This window comes from Bos taurus, chromosome 1, assembly GCF_002263795.3.
Source record: "Bos taurus isolate L1 Dominette 01449 registration number 42190680 breed Hereford chromosome 1, ARS-UCD2.0, whole genome shotgun sequence".
In the NCBI taxonomy this organism is placed as follows: domain Eukaryota; kingdom Metazoa; phylum Chordata; class Mammalia; order Artiodactyla; family Bovidae; genus Bos; species Bos taurus.
In genome coordinates this window covers 143,165,196-143,190,799 of record NC_037328.1, presented here as the reverse complement: position 1 = coordinate 143,190,799, position 25,604 = coordinate 143,165,196, and the positions used below count along the sequence as shown (strand labels likewise).

At 46.7% G+C, this 25,604-nt stretch overlaps 1 protein-coding gene across 5 annotated transcripts in view; it reads right to left on the bottom strand.

The window, feature by feature from the left end:
• Positions 1–25,604, bottom strand: part of PKNOX1 (PBX/knotted 1 homeobox 1) — a 44,436-nt gene that overhangs the window by 13,911 nt on the left and 4,921 nt on the right. For 2 of the 5 annotated variants that reach the window (NM_001046350.1, XM_024990146.2), the window contains exons 2-6: positions 9,676–9,744; positions 8,633–8,739; positions 6,373–6,500; positions 4,187–4,358; positions 2,335–2,505 (exon numbers count right to left, since the gene is read on the bottom strand). In NM_001046350.1, coding sequence (NP_001039815.1) covers positions 2,335–2,505; positions 4,187–4,358; positions 6,373–6,500; positions 8,633–8,683 — 522 coding nt within the window. In that variant the 5' untranslated portion in view covers positions 8,684–8,739; positions 9,676–9,744. Of the gene's footprint in view, positions 1–2,334; positions 2,506–4,186; positions 4,359–6,372; positions 6,501–8,632; positions 8,740–9,675; positions 9,745–14,980; positions 15,059–15,285; positions 25,386–25,604 lie in introns of those variants that run through there. The other 3 variants (XM_059885187.1, XM_024990140.2, XM_024990142.2) reach the window with 3 other exon arrangements.

Here is a 25,604-nt window from a genome sequence, read left to right as displayed (position 1 = left end):
GCAAAGTGCAGCATGAAACAGATAATCTGAATAGCCCTATAACTAATGAAACTGAATTAGTAATTTTAAAACTCCCCAAAAAGAAATCTCCAGGTCTAGGTAGTGTCACTGGAGAATTCTGTCAAGCATTTAAAGAAGAATTAACACCAGTTCTACATCTCTTCCAGAAAACAGAAGAGGAGGGAATACTCTCCAATTCATTTGATACCAAAGTTAGCCAGACTGTACCAAAAAAGATAACTAAAACTAAGATCATGGCTTCCTGTCCCATCACTTAATGGCAAATAGAAGGGGGAAAAATGGAAGCAGTGACAGACTTTTCCTGGGCTCCAAAATCACTGCAGATGGTGACCACAGCCACAAAATTAAAAGACACTTGCTCTGTCTAGTCAAAGCTATGGTTTTTCCAGTAGTCATATATGGATGTGAGAGTTGGACCATAAAGAAACCTGAACACTGAAGAATTGAAGCTTTTGAACTGTGGTGTTGGAGAGGACTCTTGAGAGTCCCTTGGACGGCAAGGAGATCAAACCAGTCAATCTTAAAGGAAATCAACGCTGAACACTCACTGGAAGGTCTGATACTAAAGCTGAAGCTTCAACACTTTGGCCACCTGATGGGAAGAGTCAACTAACTAGAAAGGACCCTGATGTTGGGAAATACTGAGGGTAGGAGGAGAAGGGGGCGACAGAGGCTGGGGTGGTTGGATGGCATCATCGATTCAATGGACATGAGTCTGAGCAAACCCCAGGAGATAGTGAAGAACAGGGAAGCCTGGAATACTGCAGTCCATGGGGTTGAAAAGAGTCAGACACGACTTAACAATTGAACAACAACAATTATAAAATTTATAAGGAAAGGCAAAGGAACTAGAATACCAAAAATAATTTTGAGAAAGAATAAACTAGGAGAAATCGACCTACCCAGTTTTGAGACACATATAGCAGCAGGAATCAAGACTAGACAGTCTAGATACACACAACAGAGAACACAGAAATGGGCCCTACTAATATACCCGACTAAGTTTTGACAATAATGCACAGGTAATTCCATGGAGTAAGTACAGCCTTTTCAACAAATGGCGCTGGAGTGAATGGACAAACATCAGCATAAAAACAGACCTCAAAATGGGTCACAGGTTTAAATGTAAAATATAAAATTTTTAGTAAAAAAAAAGTAAGAGAAAAAAATCTTTGGAATCTAGGGTTAGACAAAGAGTTTTTAGACTTGGCACTGAAAGTGTGACTCATAAAAGGAGATTCAATAAATAGGACTTTATCAAAATTTAAAAGGCTTGCTCTGCAAAAGACCCTATTAAAAGGATGCAAGATAAGCTACAGACTTGGAGAAAATATTGGCAAACAATATATCTAATGAAGGACTTGGATCTAGAACGTTCAAAGGTGAACAATTTTTAAAAAATCCAGTTGGAAAATAGGCAAAAGACGTGAGTAGACATTCTACCAAAGAGGATACACAGATGGAAATCAGCATATGAAAAGATGGCTGTTGTCTCCCTGATGGTTAATGCGAAAGACAACCACAATGAAATGTTAGCACACCCTTTCAGTGGCTAAATACAACAGTGCCTCAACGTGGATGAACTCTAGAGGACATTATGGTAAGTAAAATACACAGAAGGAAACACGCGTCATGACTGCCCCCACACAAGGCACCTAGATCATTCAAGTTCCTGGAGACATAAAGCAGGATGGAGGGGCCAGGGGCTGCAGGCGGGGAGGGCGAGGGGTCAGCTTCATGGGGACGGGGCTTCAGGCTGGGCAGGGACGGCGAGGAGTCAGTTTCACGGGGACGGGGCTTCAGGCTGGGAGGGGACGGGGCTTCAGGCTGGGAGGGGAGGGTGAGGGGTCAGTTTCACGGGGACGGGGCTTCAGGCTGGGAAGATGGCACGTTCTGGAGATGATGGTGAGGATGGCTGCAGAACCCTGTGAGGCTGCTTAACGCCCGAGCTGTGCACTCTAAAATGGTCAAGGTGGTCAATTCTGTGTTGTGTGCTTTACCACAATTTAATACATTCATTTACAAAAAGAGAAACAAAGAAATGACTGGTGCTCCACCTTGGGCTCTGGGGTAGGACGCAGTCAGGCCCACTTGGTTCACGGCGTGGAGCCCAGGCGGGAGGTCTCTCTGGCCTGAGGGGCCGTGTGTGTTCCCAGCACAGGCCATGTTTGGAGACCTGGGGGCTCCTCAGAGCAGGACAGCCAAGTACAGCCCCCACCCACCCCGATCTTGACAGGGCTAGTGGCCTTGGATACGCTTCACCCCTGCCAACACCGCAGTGCCCCAACAGGCGTGCAGCCCTGACGTAAATACCTGGGACTGGACGGGGGAGTATGGGCTGCCGGGTTCCCCACTCAGGAGAGTCTCGCTGTTCATCTTCGTTTTTAGACAAGCAATATAGCGACTGCAGAAATCTTTGCAGAGTTCATTAACCTTTTCCAGCTCAAGAAGATGAATACGCAGAACCTGGATGGCTTTTACCATCTAGAGGCAAGAAAATCGAAACTTTCAGACAAGAACCAGGGAGCACGAGGGTAAGCGGCCATCATCACCACACAAGTCTCCTGTACAGACACGGCCGCCTGGGCTGCCAGGACCAGGAAGAGGAAGACATCAGAGCTGCCCCGCGGCTTGGTGTCAGGCTCAGCGTGGTGGGGGAGACAGCAGGCGCAGGCTGGGAGCTGCCGGGCTCAACCTCGGTCCCCTTGGTGACTCACCCTCAGTCTGCTCCTGTTCCTTCATCTGTAAACGAGGAGGAACCTGTGCCCACCTCCCAGGCGCTTCTTAATTTTGAAGAAGTTCAACTTACCAACTCTGCTTGCAATGGATTCTGCTTTTGGTGTCAAGTCTAAGAACTCTCTGCCTGGCCCTAGATTAGCCCCAGATCCTAAAGATTCTCTCTTACAGTTTTCCTAAAAAAATCTTCAGTATTATACAAAGGCACTAAATTTGGGAGTAATTCGCCTCCCAGTAGTACATAACGTGGACACTAGTGATGAAGCAGTACCACAAACACCACTTCCTGTGAACCCACAACCTAAAACTCAGCTCCATCCCCGTGACCTTGGTGGCAGCGGTTCAGGCATCTCCGAGGAACGAGCCAGCCAGCCAGCTGATGCCAAGAGTGACCATGTGCCAGCCCTGCTGGACCTGTGTGGGGCATCCAGCAGGAGGGCCCCGGTCCCTGCCAGCCTGGCCCACACTGGCACTCCTGCTCCCTCCTCACTGATGGCAGCACATGGAGGGCCAGAGGCAGGGAGCGCACATGGCCTTCATCCCCAGAGGGCGGGTGCTGTTGGTTCCAAGATGAGGACTCAGACTCAAAGTCAGACACCTCATCTAGAAAATCTATCTAGCTGTAAGGGTGAATACATACTGAGAAGTTAAAAACAACACCTAAGACCAGTGCAGTTTATCCAGCGAAGTTTTCCAAAAGGCCTTCCGTGCTGATGAGGGCCTTCGGGCTGTGGTCTGAGAGCTGGCTGACTCCAGGGAGGATCTAGTGGAGGAACACGTCCCAGACACAGGCTGCCAGAGCTGCCAGCGCTGGAGGGCACCGCTCCCCTGGGGCACCGCAGAGATGTCACCCCAAGGAACTCTCCGCGGCCTTCAGAAAGCACAGAGAACCCAGAGCTTGGGAGCACTGCACCTGGGAGGAAGGCGCCCTCATGAGCCAGGCTGGCTCGGACAGAAAGGCCAAGGAGGCCATGAGGGGCGCCAGAGGCTCTGTTAAGCCGGCCCCTGCTCTGTGCTCATGCCCTGGCCCGCTCAGCCCCAGGTCTTCACACAGTCTCACCCACCACCAGTGCTGGCCTCCAGAGCAAAGCCAGGCTCCACAATGAGGGAAGAGCTGAGAGCTGAAGCTGGGCTCAGACACACTGCCTGGGAAGCAAGGCAGGGGGCATGACGATCCCAGAGGACCTTCCCAAACACTCGGGAGGGACTGAACTCCTGGCCCACTCAAGTCACAGGCTCAAGCCATCTGGCTGCATTACTACAGAAGGGGTCACCGGAGAATGCTCAAGACCTGGCTGATCTCAAGAAATAGAAAATTCCCCTCTTCAGCAAAACCAAAAACAATCCAAAGTTCTAATTAGAAATGTACATTTTATTGAACAGGTTAAATTTAGAAGAAATAAAAATGAAAACCGCAAATTTCACTTACTAAATTGTCAGTTTCTGGATCTTCACAGAAGAAGGGCTTTCCCTCCTTCTCCTGCTTCCTCACAAAGTTCTCAATGTCCACATCGAAACTGGCAGAAGTCGTGCCTTCTGAGCCCTGTGTAGACTGTTCACATTTTTCAAACAACAAAGCTAATAATGGAAACAGTGGATGCCTGGGGGAAAAATGTTAAAATATGTGTTCTACATTATCATGAAAACACTTTAGTATGTATATACGCACTGTTTTATATAAGAGCTCTGCTGAGATATAACTCACATGCCACACAATTCACCCACTTACAGTTTATAACTCAGTGGATTTTCATATATTCACAGAGTTGTGCAACCACCACCATAGGCAATTTTATAATATGTTCACCCCCCCAAGGAAACCCTGTAGCTGTTTGTAGTCACTCTCCCTTCTCCACCAAACCCCAGCCCCAGGTCAGCACTAATCCGCTGTCTTACAGATTTGCCAGTTCTAGACACTTTATACAAATGGAGTCATGTATTATGCGACCTTCAGTGTCTGACTTCTTTCACTTAGCATGATGTTCTCAAGGCTTGTCAGTGTTGCAATATTATCGGTCAGTACCTCGTTGTTTTTTCTGGCCACATAATATTCCACTGTATGGTTAACACCAGTTGCTAACTCCAGAGTTTACATTAGATCCATATTCCATTTTGAGTAGATTTTTGTGTCGGATGTGAGCTTAGGGCAAGGGTCTTCTCTCTGCTCGTCGCGTCCAGCTGCTCCAGCGCCATTTGTTGGAGAGTCTACCTCTCCTCCACTGAGAAAATCAAGTAGACAGATTCTTCCAACTTCATTCTTCTTTCTCAAAATTGTTTCAGCAGGTCTAGTTCTTTGACTTCCATATAAAATTTACAATCAACTTGTCTATATGTATAAATACATCTTGCTAAGATTTTCATTGGAACTGCTGCAGAGCTAAAGATCAATTTTAGGACATCTTTACTATGTTGAATCTTCCAACCCATGAACACGGCATGCCCTTTTATTAAGGATTTCTCTGATTGCTTGCATGGGCGTTTACAGTTTTCAGCACAAAGTTTCTGCATGTGTTTTGTCAGATTTACACCAAAAATTTTTTGGAGCTCTCGTAACGGTATTATCTTTTAAACTTCAGTTTTCAATTGTACACTATTGGTATAAAAATAGGACTGGTTTCTATGTGTTGCTGTTGCAACCTGTGACCTTATTAAACTCAATTGTTTCATTCTGGAAGTTCTTTGGTAAATTTGGGGATTTTTTTTGGGGGGTGGGATTTTCTATACATAGACAATCACGTCATTTGTGCATAAAGCCAATTTAATTTCTGCCTTTCTAACTGGATATGTCTTTTCTTTGTCTTGCCTCACTGAACTGGCTAAACTTCTGTCACAGAGATGAACAGGAGTCAGGGTGGACACCTCTGCCTTGTCCCCAGACTTGGGGAAAACATTCCATCTTCCACCATTAAGTACGATGTGAGCTATAGGTTTTTTTGTAGTTTCCCTACATCAGGTTAAGAAAGCTCCCCTCTGTGACTGCTGCACTGATGGGTTTTAGTTATAACTGGCTGTTGACTTCCATCAAATGCTTCTGGGCATCACTTGATATGATCATGTCATATGGCTCACTGGTTGATGTCTGAATGATGAACCAGTCTTGCTTCCTGGGATAAACTCCACCTGGTCACTAATATTCTTCTCTTTCCATGCTGCTTGATTTTGTTAATATTTTACTAATGATTTTTATGCCAAAGTTCATGAAGCATACTGACTGGTCTTCACTTTTCTTTTTCTGTATTGTCTTTGTCTGGCTTTGGTAGCAGAGTTGATTCTCCATTCATAAGGTGAGCTCAGAAGCACCCCGTCTTCTGTTTACTGGGAGAAACTGGGTAGATTTGCTGTTTTTCCTTCTTTGTGGCAGAAATCTCTAGTACAACCAGCTGGGCTTAAAGACTGCTTTTTGTAAGGTTGACTAAAATGTAGACTTATATTCCAAAACTTTTTTTTAAAAAGTATATTAGCAATAACATGGTAACCTGAGAAAACTTTCACCCCAGCATTATTACATTCCAGCCCACTGCTCTGCCCATCCAACAGCTCACTTTCGGTTTAACAGGCCTCCATCCTCATCACTCCTCTGAATGAACACCCACACACTTCACATCTCACCGCTACCTATAAATGGCCTGCTTGTCTGCATCCATCGGCGTCTGGGACCCCACTGGGGGAGGGCTCACTCCTTCCACATCTGGTTCAGAGCAGTTGGGGTCTTGCTCCGTTTTTAACTCTGTGACTACCTGCATCTGTGAGAGGAGGGAGAGTATTTTTGTTACTAAAAACAAAGGAACTTGCTGCTAAGTATTCTATTCTCAAAGCAGTGGAATGGCAAACTGCCAGGTGGTTATATAACTGGCAGCAGTAGGTAAGCAATATCACCAGCAAAGCTCCTTCGAATGTACTAATAATATGCTTTTAAATGGCTAAAAAAAAAATAAAAGGTCAGATTTCCAAACCATTTATAAATTGAGAGGACTGATGTGTGAAACACTTATTATTTTCAAAACCTCTGAAGGGAACCAGTGCACATGAGATCTGACCCGTCCACCTCTCCTTGCTGTAACATCCTCACAGTGGGTAATGCTGTGGGTGGAGAAGGATAAACAAACAGTCCACGCTCTCTTATCTTGTCACAAAAACAACTCAAGCCCAAGACACTCCATATGTGTCAGGGCTGGAATTCTCCCTTACCAGGCCTTAAACTCAGGAATACACAAGGTATAAAACTTTAAGGAAAGTCACTGCATCTAGAAAGCAAAGACTAGCTGTGTTTAAAGAAACAGTTTTAAACATAAGAGGAAGTCTTAAAGCTATTATCATTGAAATTGCTTTGGCTGGCTGTGCTATTTGGAACTTAGATGAAGAATATTTAAATCCCTAAACATAAAAGAAATCAATTTACAAATAAAACAAAATCACTCCATTAACTTCTCTTATCCCTGAGCAGATCGGTAACCTGGCTTCTTCAGGGCAGGGGTGTCTGGGATCTACCTGCCCCGCCCCCAGCTGCTACCCCTTGCCCCTCAAGGAGGTAGACTCTTGGTGGAGCCTGGGTGGGGGGCTCATCCTCAGTCGATAGAAGAACCTGAGTCCTGCCAGGAGGGCAGCCTGGCGCTCGGGGCCACAGCCCTGCAGCCTGGCTTGGGCTTTGTTCTCGTCTCTCCGACAGAACAGAGCCAGCAGGTCACTCCATGATGCCTCTGGATGAAACGGCATACTTGGGAATAGTTTCTCTCTTAAAAAATAAACCAAAACCGAAAGCAACTGACTAAAAAAGCCCAAACACAGTATTTCTGGAGAGAAGTCTGACAGGATTATTTTTTAAAAAGCTTAAGATTTATTTCAGGATTTTTAAAAATGATTGTGAAAAAAGAGCAATCTAACTGCTCGCCCTCAGAGGGCTGTCTAAGTAGACGTGGTCGGTCTATATTGTAGAAAATCAAATGCTTACTGGAAGGAACACTCACAACGGTTTTCCACATCCTGGGAGGTGCGGAGCTATTACAAGCACGGGCCCAGCCCTCCCTGGACTCACTGCCTCAGGGCGGGGGTCAGCTGCAGGGCAGCAGAGGTGAGAACACGTGAAGGTCCAGGGTCCCCAGGGCACAGAGCCCCAAGAAGCCGCCACAGGGACACCATTAGATGTGCCTCTGAGAAACAAGATCGCTTGGAAACAGCAGAGGACTTCTGGTGAAGACAGCAGCCTGAAACAGAATTCCCTATCTCTGAGAAGTAAAAACACTTAATTTAAAAAGTCAACAAAGTTGCTGCAATGGGAAACATCCCAAGAATGGCACAAAACTGTCCATCAAGGAAAGATCTAACTTGGAAAGGGAGGGGCACAGCCTCCAAATCTCACCACATGGGGAGTGACAGGTGGGTGGGGTGCCCCAGGCTTGGGTGCTCCCTAAACCCTCAAGCAGGGAGCCGGGTATCGTGACTGCCTCCTGCAGGGATAGGAAAAGTACAGACAGAACCCGTGTGTCATCAGATGAGTCCCCTCCACCGCCCACGTCCGGGGACAGAAACCAAGCAGGTGGTCCAGCTCCACTCGGACCAGCAAGCGGGCAACACAGGAGTCTGCGATCCTCACCACAACCAGCTTTTCTGTAAAACCGACATTTACTAACATTAAAAAGGTAAATTCCCAAGAAACTCTGATTTAGGGGACTCACAATTACTGAATCTTGGTGTTATTTAGGAAACAACTTGAACAATTCTACAGCTAATCCTTCAGGGCACCAAGATGAATAAATGCATCGAGCGTTTAACATTGAACCTGCCCGCAGGGAGACGTGTGTGAACACACAGGCACTGCTGGTGCTCCAGCGCCAGGTCGGTGGGCTGCTCAGGGTGTGGGGCTGGGTGCAGCACTCACTTGTTGCCCATCTGGATAGCTGTCTATGCTCAGTGTCTGTGTCGCCATCATGGTGAATGAATTCCTTATAAAACATCAGATCGTCTTGAGTCAAACGCAAATGGTGTCTGGGAAAACAAAAGCAGAGAAGCATCAGCCACTAAGTCAGAGCGTTGCTGTCCCCTTACTCCATAGCGCCCATATACCTTTTAAAATACGTTATTTCCACACGGAAAGTAAAAACCGCCCTTCACTATGGTCTAAGACAAACACTACGCAGCACTCCGCACCTGCCTGGTATCACACCTTAGCACCTGCCTGGCCGGCTGCGTCAGCTCATTGGCAGGCATTTGGGTCTCTTCCTCACTCACCGAGCAACAGCTAGTAAAGTCTACACGTGCAGGACACTGTCCTGGGCCCTGGGGCTTTCCCAGGACCACAAACAGGAGGGACACCAGGCAGCACACGGAGACTTGGGCAGGGTAACATGACAGAGGGCGAGCGTACAGCTGGCGGGTCCCCGGGCCGTGTGACACAGCCTGCCAGGAGGCCAGTCTTAGGCAGGAAAGACACAGGAGGGCTTGGAGGGGCGGCGCCAGGCACCGGCTCACATCCACATGCAGTGCAGAGGTGGACACTGTCATCCACCTGTCAGTGCACACTCAGGTAAAGGAGATGAGGGAACCAGGTGGGGACAGAGGATGACGGGGGCAGGGGCAGCTGCCCATGCCACCCACAGGTAGTAGGACAGTGGTGCTGTGTGCAGAGGGACAGCAGGGCGGGGGGGGGGTGTGTGGCAGTGCGCCGTGGGGCACAGAGCAGGTCACACTGGCTCACGGTCCAGGTGAACACGGTGGTCTTCCTGGGGGGCAGGAAGTCCTGGGAAGGTGAGCAGGAGGGCACAGGCTTCAGCTCAGGACAGGCCCTCTGATGGTGTGCAGGGCAGACTGAATGACTGTGGTGCCAAGGAGGGCGGGGGTGTATGCACAAGAGCCTCGGGAGCACAGGCTGTGCAGAGGGTCTGGCTGGGTGTGGGAAGGGTCAGGACAGTTGACGGTTCTCACCTGAGCAACCGGCCAAGCAGAGCCGCATGTCCCGAGGTGGAGCCGACCGTGGGGAGCAGGTTCTATGACCTGGGGGGAGAGAGCAAGAGACAAGACATTGCAAGCTTGAGACGCTTCTCAACATCCACAGGGGAACCTGAACAAGTGAGGCTGGGCCACAGGGACAAGCCCGGTAGCCATCATGGCGTGGCCAGCACATGCAGAGGTCGGACGTGTCCTCTAGGAGGGCCCAGGTCCTACCCCAGGCCTGCACACAAGGCCTTACTTAGACACAGGGTCTTCACAGATGTCATCGTGTTAGGGGTCTCGAGAGGGGTGTTCTGAAAATGGGGGAGTGGAGAGGCTCTAAGGGGCAGCCAGGTGAACCCCTGTGAATTGGAGGCAGAGACTGGGGTGACTGCGACAAGCCAAGGACTCCTGGAGCCAGCCGGTCCTCAGGGGATGGAGCCGGGAGGGGCCTGAGCCACTCACTGACTGGTGTCCCCCTGACACAGCTTCTGGGCAGGTCTGCCATGCTCCCTACAGCAGACCCGGACGAAACACAGCAGAGGCCCCAGAGAGTTCCAGGCACTACCAAGGCCACAGCCACGTCGGTCTCGGCGGGAAGCCAATTCTCCAAGGTCTCTTTCAATGACCCACCAGCGGGGTGGAACACACTGCAGCCAAGCCCACTGCTGCCTGATCCAGGTCGTGGGGGTCACGCTTCCACTCTTTCAACTTCGGGGGCTTTCAGAATGCCCGCAATGAATACCAGGGACAAGTCAAAATTTTATCAACAGAATATATAGATGTGTAGTCCTTCTCACTACCAAATCTGGTTAAACCTTCAATATGGGACCTAATTGGGTACAACTGTTCTAAAAGAGAATTTTGAAATTTGTGTCAAGAGTTTTGAAAATACGTGCACTGTCTACAATGGAAGAAACTGGAAGAAGTGGGGGGTGGGGGTGGGCGAAGCAACTCCATGTGACCAACATTTCATTGAGTAAAGATGGGGAAAGACACAGATGTATAGAACAGTCTTTTGGACTCTGTGGGAGAAGGCGAGGGTGGGATGATCTGAGAGAATAGCATTGAAACATGTATATTATCATATGTGAAACAGATCGCCAGTCCAGGTTCGATTCATGAGCCAGGGTGCTCAGGGTTAGTACACTGGGATGACCCAGAGTGATGGGATGCGGAGGGAAGTGGGAGGGGGGTTCAGGATGGAGAACACATGTACACCCATGGCTGATTCATGTCAATGTATGGCAAAAACCACCACAACATTGTAAAGTAATTAGCCTCCAATTAAAAAAAAAAAATAGGGGTAAAGAGTGCCAAGGTGACCGACACTGCCACAGGACACCCAGAAAGCCAGGAAGACCAGCCAGCAGGTGGCGCTGTCCGCGCGAAAGGGCAGTCCAGGTCCAGGCCAGCCCGCGGCACTGAGGCGGCAGCAGCAGAACGATCCTCCACCTGGGCAGTAACACTGACTGGCACCTGCGGGCGGGCAGCGGAATTCACGGGGTTCACGCCAGCAGAGCTGCTTGGGCATGGGAGGAAGGGCCTGCTCTGGTCAAGGCCTCTGCCAAGCTGCTCAGCTACAGGCCCTCCCAGATCACAGATAGGCCCTCCCCTATTGCACAGAAAAGTAAGTTACTATTATGTTCAAACTCAAACAACAGTGTCTTCACTTCTTTTTGGAAAATATCATACTCCATTTATAGTTACTTAAAAATATTGGCTATATTCCCTGTGCTGTGCAAGATATCCTTGAATCTTACTTTATTAAAAAAAAATATTCATCTATTGCTTATTTGGCTGTGCCAGGCCTCAGTTGCAGGATTCGGGATCTTTAGTAGTGGCACACGAACTCTTAGTTGCAGCACGTGGGATCTTGTTCCCAGGCCAGGGATTAAACCTGGGCTCCCTGCATCAGGAGAGCAGAGTCTTAGCGAAGACAGGGAAGTCCCTATCTTGCCCATTTTACACCTAGCAGTTTGTGTCTCTTAATCCCCTACCTCTGTTTGCCTTTCCCCTCTCCCTGCTGGTAACTACTAGTTTGATCTCTGTATCTGTGAATCTGCTTCTCTTTTGTTATATTCACTAGTTTATTTCTTAGATTCCACATATAAGGGAACCATGCAGTATTTGCCTCTTATTTCACTAAGCATAATACCCCCCATGTCCACCCATATTGTCTCAAAAGGCAAGTTTTCAATCTTTATGGCTGAGTAATATTCCATTGTATACATGTACCACTTCTTTACCTACTCATCTGCTGAAGGATGCTTAGACTGCTTCCACATCTTCGCTACTGTAAATAGTGCTGCTATGAACATCTGAATCAGTGTTTTCGTTTTCTTCAGATACATGCCCAGGAGTGGGATCGCTGGATCACACGGTAGCTCTATTTCAGTTTTCTAAGGAACCTCCATACTGTTCTCCACTGTGGCTGCACCAATCTATATTCCTACCAATAGTGCCCACAGGTCCCCTTTCTTCCGAGTGTCCTCACTACTTACTGTCATGTGAGGCTCCAACTCATTTGAAAAGGCCCTGATGCTGGGAAAGATTGAGGGCAGGAGGAGAAGGGGATGACAGAGGATGAGATGGTTGGATGGCATCACCGACTCAATGGACATGGGTTTGGGTGGACTCCGGGAGTTGGTGATGGACAGGGAGGCCTGGCGTGCTGCGGTTCATGGGGTCGCAAAGAATCAGACACGACTGAGCGACTGAACTGAACTGAACTGAGGCTCCAACATACAAGTTGGAGAACCACCAGCCCAACAGACATACAACACCCTGGTGTTCAAGGGCAATATGACATGGGCTTTGTTTATTTTATTCTACAAGTTCCATCCAGTTAAAAAAGGACACAGTAATGAAAACTGTCACTTTGATACCCTTTCAAGAGTCCAGCCAGACTAATACAAATGAAGAAAATGCAACTTTCCAAACTTCATGTACAGAAATCTTAAAACTAATTTAAAAAATACAACATTTAAAATAATACATCCTTTTTCAGCTGGCAATTATTAAATCTAAAAGAGCGGTGCGTTACTTTGCTAGCAAAGATGAAGTGAAACCTGCTGCTCTGAAGGAGTCCCAGGTCCCACTAACAGCAATTTGTCAGAAAGCAATTTGACCATATGTATTTGAAGGGCATGCTCAATCACTAACTCATGACCGACTCTTTGTGACCCAATGGACTGTAGCCCACTAGGCTCTTCTGTCCATGAAATTTCCCAGTAAGACTACTGGATGGGCTGCATGGGTTGCCATTTCCTTCTCCAGGGGATCTTCCAGAACCAGGGACTGAACCCATGTCTCCTGTACTGGCAGGCAGATTCTTTACCACTGAGCCACCAGGGAAGCCCCAACCACATGTATGCATACTAAATCACTTTAGTCATGTCCGACTGTTTGCAACACTATAGACTGTAGCCCGCTATGGTCACCTATCAAAAAAAGTTACAATCTTCTCAAAGTCAGCTAAGAAGACAGCATTAGTGTTGTGACCTTGAAGGCAGACAAAAATATGAAATGTGAGCCAAATCTGACAGGCATTTTAACATTTCTGAGCATTCTAGTCCAGGACAACTGACAAATCAGGGAAGAACCAGAGGTAGACAGCCTGGCCGAGTCCCACCAGGTGGACAAGACCTTCCTGCTCAGAGCAGATGGGAAGGTCTGAGCTGGCTCAGTCCACAGGGACTGGAAGAAGAGGTGCGGCATGTGGGTCAAAGGAGGCCCTGGCTTGGCAGCACCCCAGCTCCCCACATTCCAGCCCACATGATAACCCCCAGATGACAACCCTGACACGCCTGAGATGACCTCCCTATTGCCTCAGTGGTGTCTCTAAGCCCTCAGGGAGATTTAGATTTTGATATTATTGTGTTTAGCTTCACAGAATAATCTGTGTATTTGCCACTTAAGTTGTTGGCAGTATTTAAGAAAACTTGGCAACTTTATCTTAGACATCAGCTTTGGTTCCAATTTAAAAGGTGTACTGAGTTCCTGAGTTTACACATTTCTTTTTTAGGTAAAAGGTATGAGAAAGTTACTAAGATTGCAAACATTTCTTCCCTTATGCAAGTTTACTGACTGCCAGGGACGATTCTAGGTCCCAAGGGTACAGCAGTAAACAAAATCAAGTTCCCCATCCCATGGAAGCCACTTCCTGGCAGAAGGCTTGGGAAGTGTGGTAACTTGAGACTTGCCACATGTGTGATTTTGGGTGACTACATCTACTAGAGAAAGTTTGATTTAGTCAGATAGTTAAGATGCTTAAAATGAAAAAGGTCTCTACTAAAAACTAGGTTTTCAAGCTGCATAAGGAGATTAAAGTTGTATATGCGTGCATGGTACATGTGAAAACGGTACATGCAGTCTGACCATCTTGATTTGACCAAAGGCTGTCTTGTAGGTGAAAGATCAAAACTGACTAAACTGATAAGAGAATAATAAAAATTGTACATAAAAGCATAGAGAAAAAAACAGGCCTGTAGCCTCAATAAACACTGATTTTATTTTTTTATTTTTAAAAATAATTTTGTTTATTGGCTGTGACGTGTCTTCACTGCTGTGCAGGCTTTTCTCTAGTTGGAGCGAGTGGGGGCTACTCTCCAGCTGCGGTGTGCAGGCTTCGTGTTGCGGTGGCTCCTCCTGTTGCGGAGCACGGGCTCTGCAGTGCTTGGGCTTCAGCAGCTGCCATCCTAGAGCACAGGCCCAGCAGCTGCAGCACACGGCTTAGCTGTTCCAAGGTATGTGGGTATCTTCCCGGATCAGGCACTGAATCTGTGTCTCCTGCATTGGCAGGTGGATTCTTTACCACTGAGCCCCCAGGGAAGTCCATAAATGCTGATTTTAAAATACCGTCAAATAAACTCTTCTATGCTCTAAACTTCATTTCAAAGGGCATTAAAAACTCTTGGAAATGTATCCCATTGTTCATTGCAGCACTATTTACAATAGCTAGAACATGGAAGCAACCTAGATATCCATTGACAGAGGAATGGATAAAGAAGTTGTGGTACATATACACAATGGAATATTACTCAGCCATAAAAAGGAACACAAATGTCAGTTCTAATGAGGTGGATGAACCTAGAGCCTATTATACAGAGTGAAGTAAGTCAGAAAGAGAAAGATAAATACTGTATTCTAACACAGGCATACGGAATCTAGAAAAACGGTAGTGAAGAATTTATTTACAGGGCAGCAGTGGAGAAACAGACATAGAGAATAGACTTATGGACATGGGGAGAGGGGAGGAGAGGGCGAGATGTATGGAAAGCGTAACATGGAAACTTACATTACCATGTGCAAAATAGATAGCCAACGGGAATTTGCTGTATGGCTCAGGAAATTCAAACAGGGGCTCTGTATCAATCTAGAGGGGAGGGAGATGGGAGGGAGGTTAAAGAGGAAGGGATCATATGTATACCTATGGCTCATTCATGTTGAGGTTTGACAGGAAACAACAAAATTCTGTAAAAGCAATTATCCTTCAATTTAAAAATAAATACATTAAAAAAAAAACAACTCATGGCAAAAAAGCCAGATGGAAATGATGTGTTTTATCCACATTAATAAAAAATGGAAACAGAACCTACACACCAGCCACAGGGCAGTGGGAGAATCCACAGTGGTCCCGACCATCAATCATGGACACGAAGGTTAATCATGGCAATAGGCTCATGGTGCTGTCAGGAGGAAAGGCAGGGCACCGAGTCTGCTGGGCACATGGCTGGGCCTGATGCAGCCCACAAACACCTACTGAAAGTCTTCTCTGAGCCAAGCTCTGTTTTCAACCCTGGGGATGGGGCAGCAAACCAGACACGGTCCCTGCTGTCAAGAGACAACTTCACAACCATGTTGAAAAAGTGTCCAGGATTAATTTGGGAAGAAGAGACATCTGTGAGCACCGTGAGCATGTGGTTCTCTCCCACATCCTTTATTAACTGATGTTCTTCTCTGTGGAGGTCTTCTGTACTCCTGGTTAATTAATCCTGAAACATTTTACTGTTTTTCTTGCTACTATCAAAAGTATCTCGTTGTCACTATACTTTCTGGTGGACTGCTGGGTAAGAAATGCCCCCAGTCTGCAGGCTAACCTCATGCCTACCAACATTTCTAATGGTTTACGAAAAGTCTACTGGTTTTTCTCAGCACATGCAGATAAAATCCCAATAAACATTTCTGTTTTTTTCTTCTTTAGAGAAACTAAAAAAATGTCAAGCTATCCTGCAAGGCCATAGTAACAACAAAGAAGAGGTGATGGCCCAAGAGCAGGTAAACAGGCCGGCGGGGCAGCAGAAACGAGACATCAGACCTGCCAGGGCAGGAAGGAGAAGTACCAAAGATGCAAAGAGCTTTGGAATCTTGATGTGTTTACGAAAATCTCTCTGAACTCAATCACTGCCTGCAAAGTGCGAGTGACCCCGGGGTTCTGGTGCTGCTCCCCAAAGGCACTGTGGTGGTCAACCATGTGCTCCCACTCAGCCTCGGGCATGTGGACTCTAGGGGACCTGGGCTGGCAGAGCAGAAGCCCCTCAAGGTCAGAGCTCCGTGTCGCCCTCCTGTTTACGTAACCCACACAACACAGAGACTCACTGAGCACTGGCCCCAGGAGGGAGCGTCTCCATTGTACCGCCAGCACCACAATGGGGCCTCGTGAGGGTAGGAGGGAAGACAAGGCAGGCAGCCCCTTCCTAGGGTCTACTTGAGTCCAGACCCACACAAGCACTTTAGAACACATCCCCAAACTCTGACATGCCTTCCTCCTAAGAAGAGGGTCTTTGTCCCCGCCTCTTAAAGCTGACCCTAGTGACTCACTGGGAACCAGGCATGAGACAGCATCCAAAGCGAGGCTGTGTGAGTCCAGGCCTGCAGCAGCTCTCACCATTCTCACTGGGTCACTCAATCCTAGAGCCCTGAGCGTCCCCCCAACCCCTGCCAAGTAAGAAGTATGACTAACCAGAACCCCACCTCCCCCGCCATGAGGAAGCCCAGGCCACAGGGAATGTCCACACAGAGGTCCACAGCCCAGCTCATGCCCCTACTGACAGCCAGCACCAAGTTTCTGATTTGAGAAAATCCCTCCCCAAGACTCCAGCCCTCAGACACCAAGCCACTCCCGGGCCTCCTGGTCCTCCCAGCTGAGGACCCCAACCTGTAGGGCAGAGACAGGTCACTCCCACCACACCCTTTCCAAACTCCTGGCCACAGACCCAGGAGAAAAACGAACAGGTCATCCTGTGCCCGCACCAGTAGGGACCAGGACACTTGGCATTCTCTGCATCCCTGCCTGGCCTCCTCCTGCTCATGAGGCTGAGTGCCTCTGAAAGAGTCTGGCTGCCAGGCCCGGCCTTTCCCTCTACATGCTATTTCTAAGAGCACAATAGACTTTGTTTTGTGAAAATCAGTAAACAGAAACCTCAATGAAACAGAGTCAGGAGGCCAGCAGTGGTAGTCTCATGTCCTGACAGTAGGGACAGCCAGACAAGAAAGGGACAGACTCTTCTCCCCACTTCCCCAGAGTTCAGCCAATGAGGCAGTGTCCCAACCCAGCAATGCAAAGCCACTAGAGGAACCCTGGATTCCTCCAGTGGACTCTCTCAACTCCAGCTCGCCCAACCTCCCCTTCTCCTTTTAAAATGAGTTCTCCTCTCCTGGCCAGCCAGGGACTTGCCCGGGCTCCATGTGGTTGCAGACCTGAAATTGCAATTCTTTGTTGATCCAGAATAAACCCAGTTTTGCTGGCAAGATAACTGGCAGTCTATCTGTGTTAGAGCAAGTGTTTCTAAGATAACTATAGAACTCCCAAGGAAATCAAGAGAGTATTTGACAATCTGACAATTTTGATGCCTACAAATATCAATTTCATCAATTCAATCTATGAATTACTGTGTCATTCAAAATGGGAAATGCTAAGAGAATGGATGAAGAAGGTACACAGCACGACCTTCAGTTATGTGATGCTCAATGCTGCACAAATGTAACTCTGCACACACTAGTGAGTCTGAAGAAAGTGTGACCTGGTTCCAAGTGGCATCTCTCAGCAGCAGTCAAGGTGTGCAGTCATACACTTCCAGAATAACCCACCACACATTCCTGAAGAGGAAAGAGACTCTTCCTGCTCATCAACACCTATAGGAAATACATACTGGAGCCATGTTAACAGCACATGAAGGACTCTTGACACTACCTGTGAGCATCTAAGTTAAAACACTGGGCCACAAAGACCCTGGGGCTTCCCAGATGGCTCCTAGGTGGCGAGGAATTTGCTTGCCAATGCCAGAGATATGGGTTCGATCCCTGAGTTGGGAGGACCCCCTGGAGGAGGAAATGGCAACCCACTCCAGTATTCTTGCTTGGGAAATCCCATGAACAGAGGAGCCTTGTGGGCTCTAGTCCAGGGGATCACAAAGAGTCAGACACGACTGAGGGACTAAACAACAACATGCCCCACCGCCATCACAATGTCTGGTACACAGGAGGTGCACAATAAGTTTGTGTAGTGAATGGTTGCTCCATTTAACACAGGAATTATCTGTTTCATGAAAGTTTGCTGTAATTCACCCCAGTGCCTCTTTAAAAAAAACTTTTGTATTTAAATTTTATTTATGCACTGGCTGGCTCTTTGTTGCTATGCATGCACTTTGGTTGTGGTGAGCAGGGGCTACTTTCCAGTTATGGTGGGCAGGCTTCTTCTTGTGGAGCACAGGGTCTAGGGTGCAGACTTAGTAGCTATGGCGCATGGGCTCAGTGGTTTTGCCACATGTGGGACCTTCCCAGACCAGGGACGATCCTGAGTGCCCTGCATTGGCAGGCAGATTCTTAACCACTGGACCACCAAAGACTCCAAAAAGATAAATCTTGACTTCCTTCTCCATCTCATCTAAAGTTACTGGTCTGTGCAAGTTTTCTACCTCCAAGGTCAATTCTGGTCATTTATGCCTTCTTTATAAACGACTCACATCAGATACTTGGTCTTTTTATCATCTGCTCTGGAGAAGGAAATGGCACCCCACTCCAGTACTCTTGCTTGGAAAATCCCTACCAGGAACCTGGTAGGCTACAGTCCATGGGGTCGCAAAGAGTTGGACACAACTGAGCAACTTCACTTCAAATTTACCACCATCAAATTGTACATGCATGTTATTATTTGTAAAATTTTCATATCCATAGCCACATCCCTTTTAAAATACTGTGTTCTCATTTCCTCATAATCAGATTCGCAAAAAGCAAAAATAGATTTGCCTTAACTTTATTTTCCTGGTTTCTTGAGTTGAAAGCTGAATTTATTTCTTTTTCTTGTTCTCTAATAAATGGGTAAGTCTACACACTTTGTTCCTCCTGAGAGCTGGTTTCGCTTCATCCCGTGGGTAGTGTTCGGCAGTCTTCTTTCATTCACAGAATGAACGCTGAGCTCTTCAACCAGCATTATAAAGAACGGGGCCCTAGCGTTTTCCAGTGGATATTTTAGCTGTCTTTTCACTCTTAGGTTCTGTCCAGGTTGCACTGTGGTCTGAGAATCTGGTCTATAGAATTGACTTTTCGAAACTTGGGATTTTTCTTTGTGGCCTAATATGTGGCTGGTTTTTGTTCAATGTTCTGTGTAATTGAGAATCTATACTTTAGGTTTGTTGGGCACAAATTTCTGCACATCCATCAGTTCTAGCGTTTGAATCCTTTCTATCAGTGGTTCTCTACTGGGGGTGATTCTGGCCCCCAAGAGACGTTTGGCAACTTCAATTAACATTCTGCTTATCACAGTGGGTAGCGGCTGGGGACGCTGCTCACCCTACCACAGTGCATGGGACAGCGCCCACAAAGGTGCCAGTGGCACTGAGTTAAGAAGCCCTCCACACCTTCTCTTCTCTCTGGTCTAACCTGCTTTGTGGCTTGCTCAATGGCACCCCACTCCAGTACTCTTGCCTGGAAAATCCCATGGATGGAGGAGCCTGGTAGGCTGCAGTCCATGGGGTCGCTAAGAGTCGGACATGACTGAGGGACTTCACTTTCACTTTTTCACTTTCATGCATTGGAGAAGGAAATGGCAACCCACTCCAGTGTTCTTGCCTGGAGAATCCCAGGGGCAGGAGAGCCTGGTGGGTTGACGTCTATGGGGTCACACAGAGTCGGACACGACTGAAGCGACTTAGCAGCAGCAGAGGGCCCCTCTGTCAACTTCTCCCACTTGGATCAACCTTCCAATTTTTCTACATTTTGATACATTGTTGATACATTGCTACATTACTGATACATTAGCTTATGATAGAAAGAACTGCTCTTCTCATGCTTTTGCCCTGAGTTCAGTTGACACTGGTATTGCTAAACCTTTCTTTCTGTAGGGCTGACAACAGTTTTCTATCCCTTGTTTCCCACCTTCTTGTTTTAGCTTTAGATAAAACAAGGTCGCTTGTTTAGGTCACTCACATACCGCATCAGCTAGATTTCATTTTTCTACTAAATCTGGAGTTTTTATCACTTGGGAGAGCTAACCCTTTTACATTATTTGGTGTCCCTGGGCTTGTTCATGCCATCTTACATTGTTTGCTTTTTAACACACCAAGCAAACCTCATTCTCCTCTTTTTTCTGAATTCCTTTTTTTGAGATGACGAAACTCTTCTTTGCTCCACTCTCCCCTCAGGTACCTGGGAGTCACATATTCTACCTTCAGTCTCCTACTGGTTACCTCACACCACCTCAACACTAACACCTACATCCCAATCTGCTTCTAGAACAAGCCTTGCTCCATCGACAAAACGTCAACCTGCATTATCATTTCACACTTGAATCTGTGCTCCTTAGCAGCAGGGACTCAGCGCTGGCAGTGAGCACACAGCAATCTGCGAAGGCAAATGTGTCTAGGACCATTTCAGGATATTTTTTTAAACCTTTAAAATGAATTTCAGGGCATTTAAAGGTTACACTTATAATCTGGGGTTTATCTGACTATAATGCTAGTAAAGTAATGCTCAAAATTCTCCAAGCCAGGCTTCAGCAATAGGTGAAACGTGAACTTCCAAATGTTCAAGCTGGTTTTAGAAAAGGCAGAGGAACCACAGATCAACTTGCCAACATCTGCTGAATCATGGAAAAAGCAAGAGAGTTCCAGAAAAACATCTATTTCTGCTTTATTGACTATGCCAAAGCCTTTGACTGTGTGGATCACAATAAACTGCGGAAAATTCTGAAAGAGATGGGAATACCAGACCACCTGATCTGCCTCTTGAGAAACCTATATGCAGGTCAGGAAGTAACAGTTAGAACTGGACATGGAACAACGGACTGGTTCCAAATAGGAAAAGGAGTACGTCAAGGCTGTATATTGTTACCCTGCTTATTTAACTTATATGCAGAGTACATCATGAGAAACACTGGGCTGGAAGAAGCACAAACTGGAATCAAGATTGCCAGGAGAAATATCAATAACCTCAGATACGCAGATGACACCACCCTTATGGCAGAAAGTGAAGAGGAACTAAAAAGCCTCTTGATCAAAGTGAAAGTGGAGAGTGAAAAAGTTGGCTTAAAGCTCAACATTCAGAAAACGAAGATCATGGCATCTGGTCCCATCACTTCATGGGAAATAGATGGGGAAACAGTGTCAGACTTTATTTTTTTGGGCTCCAAAATCACTGCAGATGGTGACTGCAGCCATGAAATTAAAAGACACTTACTCCTTGGAAGAAAAGTTATGACCAACCTAGATAGCATATTGAAAAGCAGAGACAGTACTTTGCCAATAAAGGTCTGTGTAGTCAAAGCTATGGTTTTTCCAGTGGTCATGTATGGATGTGAGAGTTGGACTGTGAAGAAAGCTGAGCGCCAAAGAATTGATGCTTTTGAACTGTGGTGTTGGAGAAGACTCTTGAGAGTCCCTTGGACTGCAAGGAGATCCACCCAGTCCATTCTGAAGGAGATCAGCCCTGGGATTTCTTTGGAAGGAATGATGCTAAAGCTGAAACTCTAGTACTTTGGCCACCTCATGCAGAGTTGACTCACTGGAAAAGACTCTGATGCTGGGAGGGATTGGGGGCAGGAGGAGAAGGGGACAAGGGGACGACAGAGGATGAGATGGCTGGATGGCATCACTGACTCGATGGACGTGAGTCTGAGTGAACTCCGGGAGTTGGTGATGGACAGGGAGGCCTGGCGTGCTGCGATTCATGGGGTCACAAAGAGTCAGACACAACTGAGTGACTGAACTGAACTGAATGCTTCATTCTCATGAATGACATGTATGTAACCTGTCTAATATCATTTATACCCATGCACACGTATATTTGATATTCAATTTGTTCAGCAACACAGAGCTAACAACATTGTCTCCTTCTAATGGGGGACCAAGTCAAACTTAGCAAAGCATCTTACAGTAAGTAGTTTTGAACAGTGGGTTATTCTGACTTGTCTAGACAAGAATTCAGATTATTTTAATAACATTCTAGCTAAAAGGAGAAAATATTTAAATGTTTTGTCTGCACTATAATCATCACCTTCAATATTATTTATTTTATGAGAAAATGACATTAGAAAAGCATTCCTTTAAGTTTTGATGGCAGAAATACTGGGAATATTCCATAATATGTATTTCACTCCATGTATCAAATTCAACAGTTGATTTCTCCACTTGGAATTCACGTAGAAAATCTTTAAAACAAAAAAAACAGGAAAAATAACATACATAAAGATGGAGAGATTTTTAAAGTTTAAAATAGTTACAGGTTATAGTCTTGGGATATACCGGAAAGTGAAAGTGTTAGTCGCTTAGCTGTGTCTGACTCTTTGCAACCCCATGGACTGTAGCCCGGCAGGCTCCTCTGTACACAGAATTCTCCAAGCAAGAATACTGGAGTGGGTAGCCATTCTCTTCTCCAGGGATGTCCCCAACCCAGGGATCCAACCTGGGTCCTTCTTTACCAGATTCTTTACCATCTGAGCCACCAAGAAAGTCCCAGGATATACTGGACTAACATTAAAATTGAAACTGAGTAATAGGGACTTCCCAGGTGGTCCAGTGGTTAAGAATCCGCCTTGCAATGCAGGGGATGCAGGTCCAATCACTGGTCAGGGAACTAATACCCACATGCCCCGGAGCAACTTAAGCCCTGTTCCTCAACTAGAGAGTCTGTGCAACAAAGATCCCCCATGCTACAACTAAGACCCAATGCAACCAAATAAATAAACTTAAAAAAAAATGAGAAATAAACATCTAAATAAACAATAGGTAAAGTAAGTATGTCCTCAGGCAAGTTAACTAAACATTAAGTCCCCCGCCAGGGGACCTTCCTGGTGGTCCAGTGATTAAGACTTCGAACTTTCACTGCAGGGGCATGGGGTTTGATCTCTGGTCTGGGAACTAAGATCCCACGTGCCACGCAGCATGGCCAAAAAATAAAAAAATAAACATTATCAAGTCAAAAGGGTCCATAAGAAAGCAAATCTCAGAAAAGTACTCAAAAAGAGTTGAGAATTATTCCATCTCCTGTTTTCATTCCTTTCACATAAGAATCACCCAAAGAGATATGAAGATCAAGGGAAAAAAAAAAAAAAGATTCTAGAAAGAAAAAAAGAGGCCATGAATGAGGCTCCGGTCCTTTCCCCAGCCTGGGTTCCAGGCACTCAGGAGCTTAGCTGGCCTGCTCTCCAGCCAGGAGCTCCGGAGCTGGCAATGTAGAGGCCTCTGGCATCTAGGGTCTCAGAACAGGGGGTTCTGGGCAAGGCAGGGGCACGCATGAGAGAGAATTCGACACTCTACACTGACTCCATTGGAGAGCATGGATTTTTGGTGCTCAGATGACAGAGAAAAATCAAAGAGCAAGGAGGCATTGGGAACTACCCACTGGAACAGAAGTTTCTAGATTTAGGCTTCCAGCATTTATTCCCATGGATCCCTTTAGAATCTAAGAGTTAAGAGCTATTTACATAGGCTGTGTTGATACCCATCACACTACATACTGGTCATCACAACTGGACATGGAACAACAGACTGGTTCCAAATAGGAAAAGGAGTTATGTCAAGGCTGTATATTATCACCCTGCTTATTTAACTTATATGCAAAGTACATCATGAAAAATACTGGACTGGAAGAAACACAAGCTGGAATCAAGATTGCTGGGAGAAATATCAATAACCTCAGATATGCAGATAACACCACCCTTATGGTAGAAAGTGAAGAGGAACTAAAAAGCCTCTTGATGAAAGTGAAAGGGGAGAGTGAAAAAGTTGGCTTAAAGCTCAATATTCAGAAAATGAAGATCATGGCATCTGGTCCCATCACTTCATGGGAAATAGATGGGGAAACAGTGGAAACAGTGTCAGACTTTATTTTTGGGGGCTCTAAAATCACTGCAGATGGTGACTGCAGCCATGAAATTAAAAGACACTTACTCCTTGGAAGAAAAGTTATGACCAACCTAGATAGCATATTGAAAAGCACAGACAGTACTTTACCAACAAAGGTCTGTATAATCAAGGCTATGGTTTTTCCAGTGGTCATGTATGGATGTGAGAGTTGGACTGTGAAGAAGGCTGAGCACCAAAGAATTGATGCTTTTGAACTGTGGTGTTGGAGAAGACTCTTGAGAGTCCCTTGGACTGCAAGGAGATCCACCCAGTCCATTCTGAAGGAGATCAGCCCTGGGATTTCTTTGGAAGGAATGATGCTAAAGCTGAAACTCCAGTACTTTGGCCACCTCATGCGAAGAGTTGACTCATTGGAAAAGACTCTGATGCTGGGAGGGATTGGGGGCAGGAGGAGAAGGGGACGACAGAGGATGAGATGGCTGGATGGCATCACTGACTCAATGGACGTGAGTCTGAGTGAACTCCGGGAGTTGGTGATGGACAGGGAGGCCTGGCGTGCTGCGATTCATGGGGTTGCAAAGAGTCGGACACAACTGAGCAACTGAACTGAACTGAGAGAAAATACCCTCCCCTTCCCCTTTTATTAGTCATATTTCCCCAGCAGTTACACTGTTTGATCCAGCTAGATCCAGACCTACTGGTTTCAGGGGAGCTGCTGAGTCGGCCAGCACTCCTCCTGAAGAGGGCCCTCTGGTCACCGTGTGCGGCTTTGCCGCCACACACAGCGTGTACCACGTCTTCTTTTCCTCTGCAGTATACCAAGGATGGTTCCAGGACTGCACAAAAAGGGCCACAAACCCCAGCTACAACGTGCTCTAACTCAGCCTCAGTGACGCAGTCTCTTGCATTTTTCATTTAATCCACACACATGCTGAGGTGTCCAGCAGCTCCCTCCCTTCCTGGTTGCCAGGCCCACCCAACAGAGGCTCAGGTCTCCCAGCAGGGAGGGTCCTCAAGCCACTCTCGGAAATTGCTCTATGAGCAGGATCAATTCCATCCACACAGAAATGCAGGAAATTCTGGGGTAATTTCAGTTTTAGTGGCTGTGAGAACTGGTAATGAAGCCAGAAGACGATGGAAAGACAGTACAAACTACACCTTTAGACTGGGGGTGGGGGGATGCGGAATTGATGATCCTCCTCTAAACCAAACTGGTGCATTAATAAAGCTGAGACAGCTGTTAAGGACCCCAAGAAAACTGTCAAAATTCTATATTCAAAACAAGAGACCTTTTCCAATGCCCTTGGAGGACAGCAGCTGTAGGTCACTACAGCGCCATCAGTCTTCATTCCTGTATGGGAAGGGCTGTGACTGTGGCCAGAGAACCAGCCACCTGCCCCCCTCCCACCCCGCCGGGCGCCCCCTCCTCCCTCGCCTTCCATCTGCCTTCATGTCCCTCTCCGTGAGATGGTCAGTCAAGAACTCATTCTGAGGAGAAATGTTTGTCAAGAGATCACTTTATTTTTCAAGCAAGGTTTTGAGAGGCACCACTTGAAGTTTAACATAATATTCGAATAAAATCACAGATGTTAAATCCTGTCAAAACAAAATCTAGCCCCC